General features: G+C 34.0%; 1 protein-coding gene across 7 annotated transcripts in view; it reads right to left on the bottom strand.

The window, feature by feature from the left end:
* ABCC9 (ATP binding cassette subfamily C member 9) overlaps positions 1 to 13,778 on the bottom strand; it is a 196,940-nt gene that overhangs the window by 141,846 nt on the left and 41,316 nt on the right. For all 7 annotated transcript variants that reach the window (XM_043967998.1, XM_043968001.1, XM_043967999.1 and 4 more), the window contains exons 7-9: positions 8,684 to 8,878; positions 3,799 to 3,951; positions 3,201 to 3,356 (exon numbers count right to left, since the gene is read on the bottom strand). In XM_043967998.1, the coding sequence (XP_043823933.1) occupies positions 3,201 to 3,356; positions 3,799 to 3,951; positions 8,684 to 8,878 (504 nt within the window). The remainder of the gene's footprint in view (positions 1 to 3,200; positions 3,357 to 3,798; positions 3,952 to 8,683; positions 8,879 to 13,778) is intronic.

Raw genomic sequence — 13,778 nt, 5'->3', positions numbered from 1 at the left:
GTAAGATCTTGAGTTTCAAATTTTTCTCCCTCCTTCCTTTCCCTCCCCCCTCCCCAAGACAGCAAGCAATCTGATACAAGTTATACAGTACAATCCACATTAATCATGTGAAAGAAGAATCAGAACAAAAGGGAAAAACCACAAAGAAAGAAAAACAAAAAGAAAAAAAACAACAAAAAGTAAAAACAGTATGTTTCAATCTGCACTGAGATTCCATAGTTCTTTTTCTGGGTGCAGAGAGAATTTTCCATTATGAGTCTTTTGGAATTGTCTTGGATCATTGTATTACTGAGAAGAGCTAAGACTATCACAGCTGATCATAACACAATAATGATACTACTGTATACAATGTTGTTCTGGCTCTGCTCACTTCACTCAATATCAGTTTATGTAAGTATTTCCAGGACTTTTCTGAAATCTGCCTGCTCATCATTTCTTACAGCACAATTATATTCTACTACATTCATATACTACAACTTGTTCAGGAATTCACCAATTGATGGGCATCCCCTCAATTTCGAATTCTTTGCTGCCACAAAAAGAGCACCTAAAATATTTCTGTATATGTGGGTCCTTTTCCCTTTTTTATGATCTCTTTGAGATACAGACCCAGTAGTAGTATTTCTGGGTTAAAGGGCATGCTTATAGCCCTTTGGGCATAGTTTCAAATTGTCCTCCAGAATAGCTGGGTCAATTCACAACTTCACCATCAATGCATTAGTGTTCCAATTTTTCCACATCTTCTGCATGGCAGGTATGAGGGGTACCTCAGAGTAGTTTTAATTTGCATTTCTCTAAACAATAGTGATTGAGAGTCATTTTTTCATATGACTATAGACAGCTTTAATTTCTTCATCTGAAAACTACATATTCATGTCCTTTGACAACTTTTCAATTGGGAAATAACTTTTATTCTTATATATTTTATTTAGTTCTCTATATATTTGAGAAATTAGGCCTTTATCAGAAACATTGGTTATAAAAATTATTTCCCAGATTTCTGCTTTCCTTCTTATCTTGGTCCCACTGGTCTTGTTTTTGCAAAAACTTTTTAATTTAATGTAATCAAAATTATCCATTTTGCATTTCATAATGTTCTCTATCTCATCTTTGGTCATAAATTCTTCCCCTCTACATAAATATCACAGGTAAACTATTCATTCCTCTTCTAAACTGCCTATGGTATCACCTTTTATGTCTAAATCATGTTGACTTTATTTTGGTATGTGGTGTAAGATGTTGGTCTATGGCTAGTTTCTGCCAAAATTCTATTTGTTCCGAGCAATTTTTGTCAAATAGTGAGTTCTTATCCCAGAAGCCGGAGTCTTTGGGTTTATCAAATAGTAGATTACTATAGTCATTTACTACTGTGTCTTGTCTGTTATCATACTATCAGCTTAACAATTATCTGATTGTCAAGGTTTTGGGAAACCCACAGACAGGGTTGAAAGTGACATTACAGACCAATTAGTCCAGTCTCCTCATTTTACAGATAAGAAAAAATGAGGATCAAACATATTGAATGATTTACCAGAGTTTACATAGCTAGTTGACAGAGGTAAGACAAAAATCCTGGTACTCTCAACTCAATGTTATTTTTGCAACTCCAAATTTCTAGATCAAATTGTTTTAAACAAGTTAGGTTTTGGGGGACAGTGTGGATAAAGCCCTGGCCCTGGATTCAGGAGGACCTGAGTTCAAATCTGGCCTCAGACATTTTACACTTAAAAGCTGTGTGCTCTGGGCAGATAACTTAACCCTCATTGCCCCACAAAAGGAAAAAAATTGTTGGGTTTCCTTAAATGTTTACTACTTCAATATTTCAGGCATGCATTACATTGTAGCCACTGATCCATACTGAAATTCCTTCGATTTGAAAGATGATCTTTGAGAATTGAGTTTGCCAAAAAAAAATCACTACCCTGAGGATGGCCTCAGGCTAACATTTTTAAAACTTAACTGAGTGATTCTTTAGAAGGCAGACACATAGTTACCAAGATTATCCTTTTAAGCATTACTTCTAAGTAGGACCTATCAAAAATTTTCTCCATTGTCACAGTATTCAAAAGCACTGTGTCATGTCCAAGCCAAAATGAGGCACTGGATTAAGACACGGGAAGGCTTACATGAATAAGATTATATCTGTGGGGCAGCTAGGTGGCGCAGTGGATAGAGCACCAGCCTTGGATTCAGGAGGACCTGAGTTCAAATCTGACCTCAGACATTTGACACTTACTAGCTGTGTGACCCTGGGCAAGTCACTTAACCCCCATGGCCCCGCCCAAAAAACAAAAAGATTATATTTGTGTTCTGAGGGAATTGAGGGGATTAAGACAGCAAGTCATTTATTATGAGAATAAGTGAACCACACTGACTCCATCTTTTGACTCAATTCTGGAGCTAGCTCAGTTCCCTTTCTATTCAGCTATGGGTCTAATCCAATTTCTTTCTTAGAAAAAAAACTTTCAATTGTGGGAATTGGGAAACAATCTTATTGCATTGTTTGAACCTAGCCATGAGTGGCTGGGAAGCTGGACCACCTCTACCTGCTGCTTAGAGACCCCTAACTAAAGACCTAGATTATGCTGACTGGAAACCCAAGTGAGATCCTAAGATTGATGAAAGGAATTTTCCCACAATTAAACATCTCAAGAAACTAATATATTTTACTTGAAAACTGGCCCCATACTGATCAATCATGGTTTACATACTTCTTTGATCATTTATGGACTATTGGGGGCCATAGGACACCTTCTTTCTGATTTCAGGGAATTGCATCACTTTGTTCCCCCTCTCCCAACTTGGAAAGTCCCTAATCTTTCTTCCAATTGGAAATGAGATTACCTAATGTTGTATTGCTTCCTTTTAATTAATTTATCCTGTTTGATTAATTGTTTTTAAATAAAAGTCTGAATTTTTCCTGTATTTGGGGTCCAGGCTTCAGGTAAAGCAGTCTGGTGCCAGTTTGCTGGGTAACTGCCATGCATTGCTTAATAAATCAATATGCTTAGAAGATCAAACCTTTGTTTCCTCAGTCATTTCATCTTTCACCTTCACAGTACCCCTTCTCAGTATGGAAAACTAATACTAAACCAATGGGTTTCTTTTGACAACTTCCAGAATAGCTCTTATTAAGCTAACTGACTTTCCACTTCTTTTTTTTTTTTTTAATAAATTAAAACCTTACTTTGATGCTCTACCTGAACAGGCATGGCCCATAGATTAGGACACAGGAACAAGAACCACATGAGCTGATTAGTTTCTATGGCGACCAAGTTATTGATTTGTCCCAGAGTCATCTCACCCATGGACAAATTAGACGTAGAAAGTCTCAGGATCTTATTGTATATCATAGCCTATAAAAAGAAATGAAACACATAAAATTATGGTCATAATAATAACAGTTCATCAATAAATTGGGGAGGCTAAGATTAAGAGATGAACAAGATTCAAAAATCTCTTTTTAAACTTGTTATTTAAACTGGAAATCCATGTTTTATTCATTTTTCTATATGACCTTTATCAAATAAAATTGTTATAATAATTCTCTTGATATATATTATGAGATGAAATATGAAGTATGTTCCTAAATTCTCAGTCATAATTTCTTGCTATAAAATGAATTGTGATGATGAGTAGAAAACAACAAATATTTCTATTATTTATCTTCATTGCATTTCACTGGAACTATTGTCGATATAACCTAGTCAATTTAAAGAAAAGGGATCATTCAAAATTGAGGATATTGTTATAAATGGACATATTTAAAAACATGAATATGTTAAAGAATATATTTACCAGCAAAGCTCCACGAAGATTAATGCCAGTTTCTATGGTGACATAGTAGGAGGCCTGTAAAAATGTTCTTTGTAGAATCAGGGCCAGGAATAGAAGAACAGCTAACACATAAGCATTTTCAAGGAATTCCTTTGAGGTAAGTGAACCTGAAGGCTTGGCATAAAAAAAGAAGAAATTAGAAAAGCTCATACAACTGGTATAGTATGCAGCATGACCACTACAAAATTATTTAAAGGATGAGCTACCTACCTTCAATGTAAAAAAAAAAGATGCAAGATGTACCATCAAAAAAGTAGAACATAAACTATGCTTGACTTCCAAAGGCCACTAGGGTACTTTCTGCTCTAAATCTAAGATCCTTTGAATTTATTTTGATCATTTCTTCTTGAAGATTGCATAATGATCTCATAAATATAAGTATTATATGATTCTCCACACAACTGCCAAATTAATTTTTCCAAAACCGAGGTCTGATCATGTCAGTCAGTTGTCTACTTAAGAGCCTTCTTGTACTCATTATCTCTAGGAAAAAACAAAACTTTTCAACATGGTAAACTCCTTTATTAAGAACCTTCATAGTGTGGATCCAGTTTACCTTTCAGACTTATTTCATTATCCTCCATTTTACACACTCTATAATTCACTTAAGTTGGCCTTCTTGCTATTTTCTGAGTTTGGCATTGTCTCTTGCATCTATGCTTTTACATATACCTGGAATGTTGTCCCCCTAATCACCTCTGCCTCTTAGCCTCTTTTCAGCTTCCTTCAAGACTTAACTCAAGTGCCAGAAGAAACCTTCCCTTATCATCCTAGTCATAGTGTTTTCTCTTTCATCAAGTTATAGTAAAATAAATTATTTACATAATGTTTAATATAAATAAAATAAACATAATTTAATATACACAATTCTACATAAAATATAAATACTAAGATAAATAAAATTATTTTTACGTTGTATCTCCTAGTAGAATGTGAGGTATGTGAGAGTAGAGACTATTTGTCATTTTGTTTTTGTTATCAATAGTGCCTTGAACATAGTAGGTATGTAATAAATGTTGTAATAAAAAATTCAGGCCTATACTTTCATCTGTGTAAGGAGTTCCTAATGAGATTCACTCTGCCAATACCAAGAAGCCCTAGAATGTAAAGTTTTAGAGAGATGCCTGGGGCATTAAGAATTTCAGTAACTTGTAAGTCTAGGCACGCAAAACAAATAGATCTCTCTGACTCTAAGGCTTTCTAACCATGACAACAGGCAGCTTCCCAGTTAATACTTATTGAACTGAATTGCATTAAATTAAAAGATTATCAATTTAATTGATCTTTCCACTTTTGAAATGGGCTTGTCTGTAGCACTGATCTGAGCATTCTGTTGTATACTATCTCATTTGATGCACATATTAAATAATCAACTATACTTTAAATATTTTGGGGGAAAGGTCAAAGACTTACATTTCTTTTGTAATCCCCATGGTCTTAAAGCACAGTACTCTGCACATAATATTTGATCAACTGATTGACTGAAATTATAAAAATTTGCTACAAAAATAATGATAGTAGCTGTGGAAAAAATATGAGGTCAGCTAAATCAAAATCAAAATAAGTTTAATGAATATAAGCAAATGGGTTTCAGTTGCTTGGGAATCTTTGTCCTCTCATGTCTTCAAAGCACTATATAATTAACTATACAGCATAGTTATTTTGAATTTTGCACCAATAGAGATAAGTAAGTCACACGATGATTTAAACTGACCATTAAGAAAGATGTGGAAGAGGGATGGTTTGGTCCTGAGGTCTCTTAAAGCTCTTAGATTACATGATTCTATAAATAAAAAATAACTCCAAGCTTTCAGATTTTAGTGGTTAGGGGTGCAATGGTACAATTAAGATGACTAACAATCCTTAATCAAGTATGCCAGCAGAGGACTGGATTTCTCTCACCAGTGATCAGCACAAGAGCTTTAAGTTGCTCCATTTCCTATTTGTTTCTCCCCACTCCCAGAGGTTCACTATATTGATAGCAAATTTCTTGCATTCACCAAGACAGTACAGCTCACTGGAGTTCAGAGCTCCAGAGCTCAAAATATTAACTTCTACTTAGTCTTCCCAATAACAAAAATTACAGACAGGTGACACCATGCCTGCAATTATGGTGATATATGATGAAATATATTCTCATAGGTTGTATTTGGAGCAATGAAATGAATCAGTTTGAGGATAGAAAGGAGTAAACTAGCAAATGTGCTCAAGGCCAGGGGAAATTATGATTTTTTAAAAATACAATATATAAAAACCAATTTTACAGACCTGATTTAGACTAATAATCACAAATTAATATTTGTTTAAAAATCAAGTACGGTTGATCACTAAAAGAGTTGACTTAATTATTACATTATAAAAAAATTCCTAGTGCTAAAATACAACATCATAATCCATTTCTATTGATAACACCACCACATTCCCAACCATCAAAATTTGCAATCCTGCAGTTAATTTTGATTGATAAAATCATGTAATTTCAAAGTTTAAAGGGATCTCAAAAATCATACAGTCAAACAGATACCCAACCCATATCTATTATTTGCTTGCAGTCCTACATGGGACAGGGATAGGAAAGATAGAATCCATTGCCTCCCAAGGGATCCTTGTCCTATTGATATCTTTTTTGGATCCTTTTTCTCATTTAATGTTTTGGCTCTCCCTCCTGATTTTAAGTGGTGCAGTGGATAGAGTACTGAGCTTTGAGTCAGGAAAATTTGAATTCAAACACGGCTTCAGACATTTACTAGTTTGTGGCCTTGGGCAAGTCACTTAACCCTGTTTGCCTCAGTTTCCTTATCTGTAAAATGAGCTCGAGAAGGAAATGGCAAACGATTCCGGTATCTTTGCCAAGAAAACCCCAAAATGGGGTCACAAAGAGTTAGATATGACTGAAACAACTAAACAGATACATCTTAATTCTCTGTTAGTATTTTTTTAAAGTGGGGCAATGATGGTTAAGTGACTTGCCCAGGGTCACACAGCTAGTCAAGTGTCTGAGGCTGGATTTGAACTCAGGTCCTCCTGAATCCAGGGCCAGTGCTTTATCCACTGTGCCACCTAACTGCCCCTTAATTCTGTTAATAATAAATTTGATGATCATGCAATCAGTGCCTTTATCCCAGTCATTTAAGAAATATTAAACACATGTGGTATATGAATGTAATGGAATTCTATTGTGCTGTAAGAAACAATGAGCAGGAGGAGTTCAGAGAAACCTGGAAGGACTTGCATGAACTGATGATGAGCGAGATGAGCAGAACCAGAAGAACACTGTACACAGCATCATCAACATTGTGTGTTGATCTACTGTGATGGACTAGATTCTTCTCGCCAATACAATGGTACAGAAGAGTTCCAGGGGACTCATCATGGAAGGGGATCTCCAAATCCAGAAAAAATAAAGAGCTGTGGAGTACAGATGCTGATTGAACCATACTTGTTTTTGGTGATGTTGTTTTTCTATTTTGAGGTTTTGCCTCATTGCTCTGATTCTTCTCTTATAACATGCAGAAATGCAGAAATATGTTTAATGTTATTATATATATATATATATAACCTATATCACATTACCTGCTGTCTAGGGGAGGGGGGAGGGAGGGGAGGAAGGGAGAAAAACCTGAAATTGGAAAGTTTGTATAAACAAATGTTGAGAACTATTTTTATATGTAACTGGAAAAAATAAAATACTTTTATCAGAAATTTTTTTTTAAAAAAGAAAAATATTAAACACAGGGCCAAGCATAGATCCCTATCACAGTCTATTAAAGACCTTCTTCAAAAGTGACTAGTCTTAGGGTTCAGCCATTCAACCAAGTACTAGTTCTAAATTTTATTCTCATTACATCCCATATCTTTTCGATAAAAAATAACATGAGAAACACTGTCAAATATTTTGCTAAAATCTATGGAACTACTTCCACAGCTGTCTAGTAACCCTATCATAAGATGAAACAATGTTATTATCTGACTTGACAAATTTTTGACAAAGAAATGTTAGCTCTAAATGATCCCTGAATCTAGAATTTGCAAGGAACTGAAGTCACACCAACCAGCCTATAGTTTGCAGACTCCATTGTCTTCTTTAAAAAAAATAGAATCAGGGAAACATTTACCCTTTTCCAATCCTGGTGAACTTTCACCAATATCCATGATATTTTGAAGGTTACTGACAGGACTCAGTTATCACATGTATTGCTTTGTCAGTTCTCTAGGACAACTAACACAAATTTATCACAACTAGCTAGATGCTTTCTTCCTATGTACAATGGTTAACCAACTTCCTATTAGCTATTTTAATTTGTCCTTTCCAAGCCAAATATCATTGCCTCTGTGAGGGAAAACAGAAGTAAAATAGGAGCTGAACAGTTTTGCATTCTCTCCATAATCTATTACCATCACACACACACATACACACACACACACACACTACCCTGAGCATGAGTCCTCTTCCTTTCTGTTGATCCTCCTATTCTATAAATAGAACAAAAATCCATTTTTATTGTCCTTAGCAGTCTTCCTCAGCCTGTTCTTTCTGAAATTTAGCCCATTCTTTATGGCTGGGCCATGGCAAGTGCCTACTGTATAATTTTAAATACTATACTATTTTTTTTAACCAATTCAAATTTTTAAGCTAAAATAAAGGGTGCAAATAATAATGTTTATGACTTTCCTCTAATTCTAAATCAAGAAAAATTACTGCCTGACTCATTCAGAGGTACTTCAAAGGATATTTCTTCCTTACAAAGGTTAATGCATCTTCTTTCACATGCATTAAATTCTCTGAAAATAAAAATTTCAGAAAGTGCAAAAGAGAAAATGTGACAATAATGTACCATGAACTTACTCTATCTGTTGTATTTGTTGCTTCCATGGTGTCATTTACACGCTGAACTATTCCGGAAATACAGAGAGGCCCAGCAAAACCCAACAGGTCAGCCAGATAGCGGAATGTGCTGCTCAGCAGGATTGGTCGCCCAAAGGCCTTGTACATTGCTAACCATATAGAAGGTGTTCTCTTGGGATGGTCTGCTGCTTTTTTCTGAAAGAAAACAAGAAATTTTAAATGTTATCTATTAGTTTGGTTCTTGATTCTAGCAACTAAAATGTTGTCCTGGTTCATATATAGCATTGCATATTGAAATACAGTGGACTAGCATCCTAGTTTTCCCACATCCCCTCCTAATATCCAATATTTTTACTTTTTGTTATATTTGCCACTCTGATATGTGTGAGGTGATACCTTAGAGTTATTTTCATTTGCATTTCTCTGATCAATAGTGATCTAGAGCATGTTTTCATATGATTATAGATAGCTTTGATTTCTTTGTCTGAAAACTGCCTGTTCAGATCCTTTGACCATTTATCAATTGGGGCATGACATATTTTTATAAATTTGACTCAGTTCTCTATATATTTGAGAAATGAGGCCTTTATCAGAGACAATTATTTCAAAAATTATTTCCAAGTTTTATGCTTCCCTTATAATCTTGGTTATATTAGTTTTGTTTGTGCAAAAGCTTTTTAATTTTATATAATTGAAATTATCTATTTTACATTTTATATTGCTCTCTATATCTTCTCTATTCTCCTAAATTCATCCTCTGTCCATAATCTAAAATATAAACTATTCCATTCTCTCTTAATTAGGATTTTTTTCTCTTAACACAATAGCATACATACAATGGAAACTAAATAAGATTAATTGGAAAATTAATAGATGAAGAAGAGTGAATTTGTGATTCCCATTGGTAAAGCAGTGAGTGACCCCCTACCTAAGGATTTGCTACTTAATTGAATTGAGAGAATTTAGGCTGACATACCCTTCTTTAATTTAAATGAGGTCTTCAAAAATTGGTAAGACTATAAAAATATATTATCCTGTGACTCGTTATTATTGGCTATTGAGAGCCTTCCCAAATTTAGCAAGGCTAGTCCTTCGACAACAGTCATACAAAATACCATCAAGTGACTATCCAAAGACATTCTAGTTTGGTATAGCCTGTCAAAGCTTTTGATGCACTGGCATAGCCTATAAGAACGCAGGAAAGTGAAGAGAAAACATCACATAATATATATAAAATCATAAAATATAATTTCTTATTAGCAATAACAATTATTATTGTGATTAATTATTAATTATAGAGTATTTACTTTTGGTAATCCAACTGATTGTAAGGATCTGTTGTAAACTTACTAGAGAAACATGAATCATTTTTCTAATAGTAGTCTGCTACATTTAAAACTACAAGAAAGATTGTAGGAAATGGGAGATAAACTAAAAAAACATAAATTAAGAAATAGACATTCAAACTAATTCCTTTAATTCTGTAACTATGATATTTTGGAGCAAGTTTTCCAAGTTGACTCTCAGCTTTAAAGGGGAAAAATAAGCACAAGTGTCATTTGTTTATTGTAGCAGATTTGCCGAGTTTGATGCAAAATAAATATATTGTGGGGAATGATTATTAATAACCAATATCTTGGGGACATTCAGAGCTTCCCCATTCTTCCAAAGCCCTGACTTTTAGTGGTCTAGTTTCTCCTGGCTAATAAGATTGCATTGAATCTCTTCATCTTAGTCAAACCCATCCCAAGTGTGCAAGATCCTAGGGTAGGGAAGTGGATTGTGTTCTACTCAAGCTTAGGAAAAGATAGATCTATTTATCTAGATAGAAAGGCCTCTCTGTCCAGGGAAGGGTCATTCACCAGCCCCCACCCCACCCCAATGAAGAGGAGGTCATTCTTTGAATTAATATCTGGATATAATCTTTCTGTGCAGGGGTCACTTGTTGGTCCCATTGAGCACCTAGTGTTTCAAAGGTATATAAGCTCTGTGTTCCACCACCATGATTGTCTTTGGTCTGAGAGAGATGGCTAAATGACCATCCTTTTATTAATAAATTGATGGCCTTAGTAATAAAATGATTAATTACCCAGAAACTGTGTCTCTAAAATTTTTAATCATCATAATATGTATAAATACATATATGTATGTATATATTTCAGTTATGTTAAACATTTCTTTCCTGATTATAATAAATAACAATTTTTTAAAGAATCTTTTATCATAAATCAAAGACATTACACAGAGTGTTTAAATTTTTCTGCTATGTAGATTAAACTTAACCATGTTATTATTCATTTTCTTTTCAGAGAATAGTGGTTTTTTTTAAGTGAGGCAATTGGGGTTAAGTGACTTGCCCAGGGTCACACAGCTAGTAAGTGTTAAGTGTCTGAGGCTGGATTTGAACTCAGGTACTCCTGACTCCAGGGCCGGTGCTCTATCCACTGCGCCACCTAGCTGCCCCCACAGAATAGTTTTAAAAGATAGTTGTGGTAATGGAATATTACTATACTACAAGAAATAATAAGGAGGCTGATTTCAGAAAAACCTGGAGAGATTTCTATGAAATGATACAGAGTAAAGTGAGCAGAACCAGAACATTGTACACAGCAACAACAATATTATATGATGATCGAATATGAATGATTTAGCTATGTTCAACAATACAATGATATAAGACAAATCAAAAAGGACTAATGATAAAAATGCTACTCCCCTCCAGAGAAAAAACTGATGGAGTCTTAATACAGATTAAAGCATATTATTTTTCACTTTCTGTATTTTTTCATGGCATTTTTTACTTTTTGTCTGTGTCTTCTTTCATAGTATGACTAATATAGTAATGTGTTTTGCATGACTAAATATGTATAATCTCTATCAAATTGCTTACCATCTCAGGGAGGTGGTAGGTGAAAGAGAAAGAGATAAAATTTATTAATTCAAATTTCTTAAATATAAATTTTAAAAATTGTCTTTATATGTAATTGGGGGAAAGTAAAATATATTTTGAAAAGATAGTTGTGAAATAGTCTTCCCAGAGGTATAACTAGAGAGATGACTCAGGTTAGACTGTAGTAATCATTTCCTGAAACATTAATTTCATAATACACTTCCAAAACAAAGTAATTTGTTTTGGGGCAATTTTCATCATTTCCCATAAATGCCTAATTGATTCTCATTTGCAAAAGCCATAAATTTTTTTTCTCTTTTTAAAATATACTTTTATTGGTCTTTTTTTACATGATTATAATTCCCCCCCATTATCCTCTCAGGTTAGACTATAGGAATCATTTCCTGAAAGATTAATTTCATAATACACTTCTGAAACAAAGCAATTTGTTTTGGGGCAAGAACTCACTATTTAACAAAAACTGCTAGGAAAACTGGAAAGCAGTCTTGGCAGAAACTAGGCATAGAAGATTAGGTCAAAATGGGCACATGACTTAAGACATAAAGGATGATATCATAAGGAAATTAGTGAAACATGGAAAAAATTACCTATCAGATCTATGGATAAAAAAGAGTTTATAACCATACAAGTGTTAGGAAGGATCACAGAATATAAAATGAATAATTTTTGTTACCTATTAATTAAAAAAAAACCTTTTGTACAAACAAAACCAATGCAACCAAAATTAGAAAGCAAATAGGAAACTGGAGGGGAGAGAGAGAAGAAATTTAGAGCAAATTTCTCTGATAAAGACTTTGTTTCTCAAATATACAGGGAACTGAAACAAAGTTATAAAAATGAGGCATTTCTCAATTGATAAATTGTCAAAGGATATGAACAGGAAGTTTTTAAAAGAAAAAATCAAAGCTATATCTAGTCCTATAAAATGCTCTAAATCACTACTGATTAGAGAAATGAAAATTAAAGCAACTTTGAGGTACCACCTCACTGCTACCATATTGACATGACAGAAAAGGAAAATGACAAATGCTGGAGGGGATATAAAAAATAGATTCATTAATGCACTATTGATGTAATTATGAACTGCTTTAGCTATTCTGGAGAACAATTTAGAACTACACACAAAGGGCTACAAAATTGTACAAACTCTTTGACCCAGCAATACTACTACTACTAAGTCTGTAACTCAAAGAAATCAAAGTAGAAGTAAATAGATCTATATGCACAAAATACTTATAAAAGCTCTTTTTGAGGTGGCAAAGCATTGGAAATTGAGTGAATGCCCATCAACTGGGGAATGGCTAAATCAATTGTAGTATATGATTGTGATGGACTACTATTGTGCCATTAGAAATGACAACAGAGGGGCAGCTAGGTGGTGCACTGGCCTTGGATTCAGGAGGGTCTGAGTTCAAATCCAGTCTCAGACACTTGACACTTAACTAGCTGTGTGACTCTGGGCAAGTCACTTAACCCTCAGTGCCCTGCAAAAACAAAAACAAAACAAAACAAAAACAAAAACAAAAAGAGAAATGACAACAGGAATAGTTTCAGAAAACCAAGGAAGACATAAACTAATGCAAAGTGAACTAATAAGAACCAGGAAAACACTGAACATTGTAACAATATTGTAATGATGATGTACTTTGAAAAAAAAAATAAGCTACTCTGATCAGCACAATGTATCTGAAAACAGATGGAAACACATTTAATTTTTTTTCTTTTCCTCTTTGACAATTCCTTAACTGAAGTTTGGGGTTTTTTGACTGTTTTCTCTCACAACTAGCTAATATGGGAATTCAAAGGACTCATGATGAAAAAACGCTATCCACCTCCAAATTGAGAACTGATGAACTCAATGAAGACTGAAGCATATTTTTTCATTTTTTCACTTCATTTCTTTATTTTTCTTGCTTTTTTGCAACATGGAAAATATGGAAATAAGTTTACATGGCTTCATATGTATAATGAGTATCACACTGCTTACTTTCTCAAGGGGTAGGGTAGGAGCTAAAGGGAGGCAGGGAATTTGGAACTCAATAAAAAATAATGTTAAGAATATAATTTTTCAATATTTAAATAGAATTGCTATTGATTTTTGAGAGTTTATATTGTAGCCTACAAATTTGATGAAGCTATTAATTGTCTTAATTGGTATATTTGTTAATTCCTTAGGATTTTCTA

This window comes from Dromiciops gliroides, chromosome 5 (genome assembly GCF_019393635.1).
Source record: "Dromiciops gliroides isolate mDroGli1 chromosome 5, mDroGli1.pri, whole genome shotgun sequence".
Classification (NCBI taxonomy): Eukaryota; Metazoa; Chordata; class Mammalia; order Microbiotheria; family Microbiotheriidae; genus Dromiciops; species Dromiciops gliroides.
This window is presented reverse-complemented; position numbering and strand designations above follow the sequence as displayed.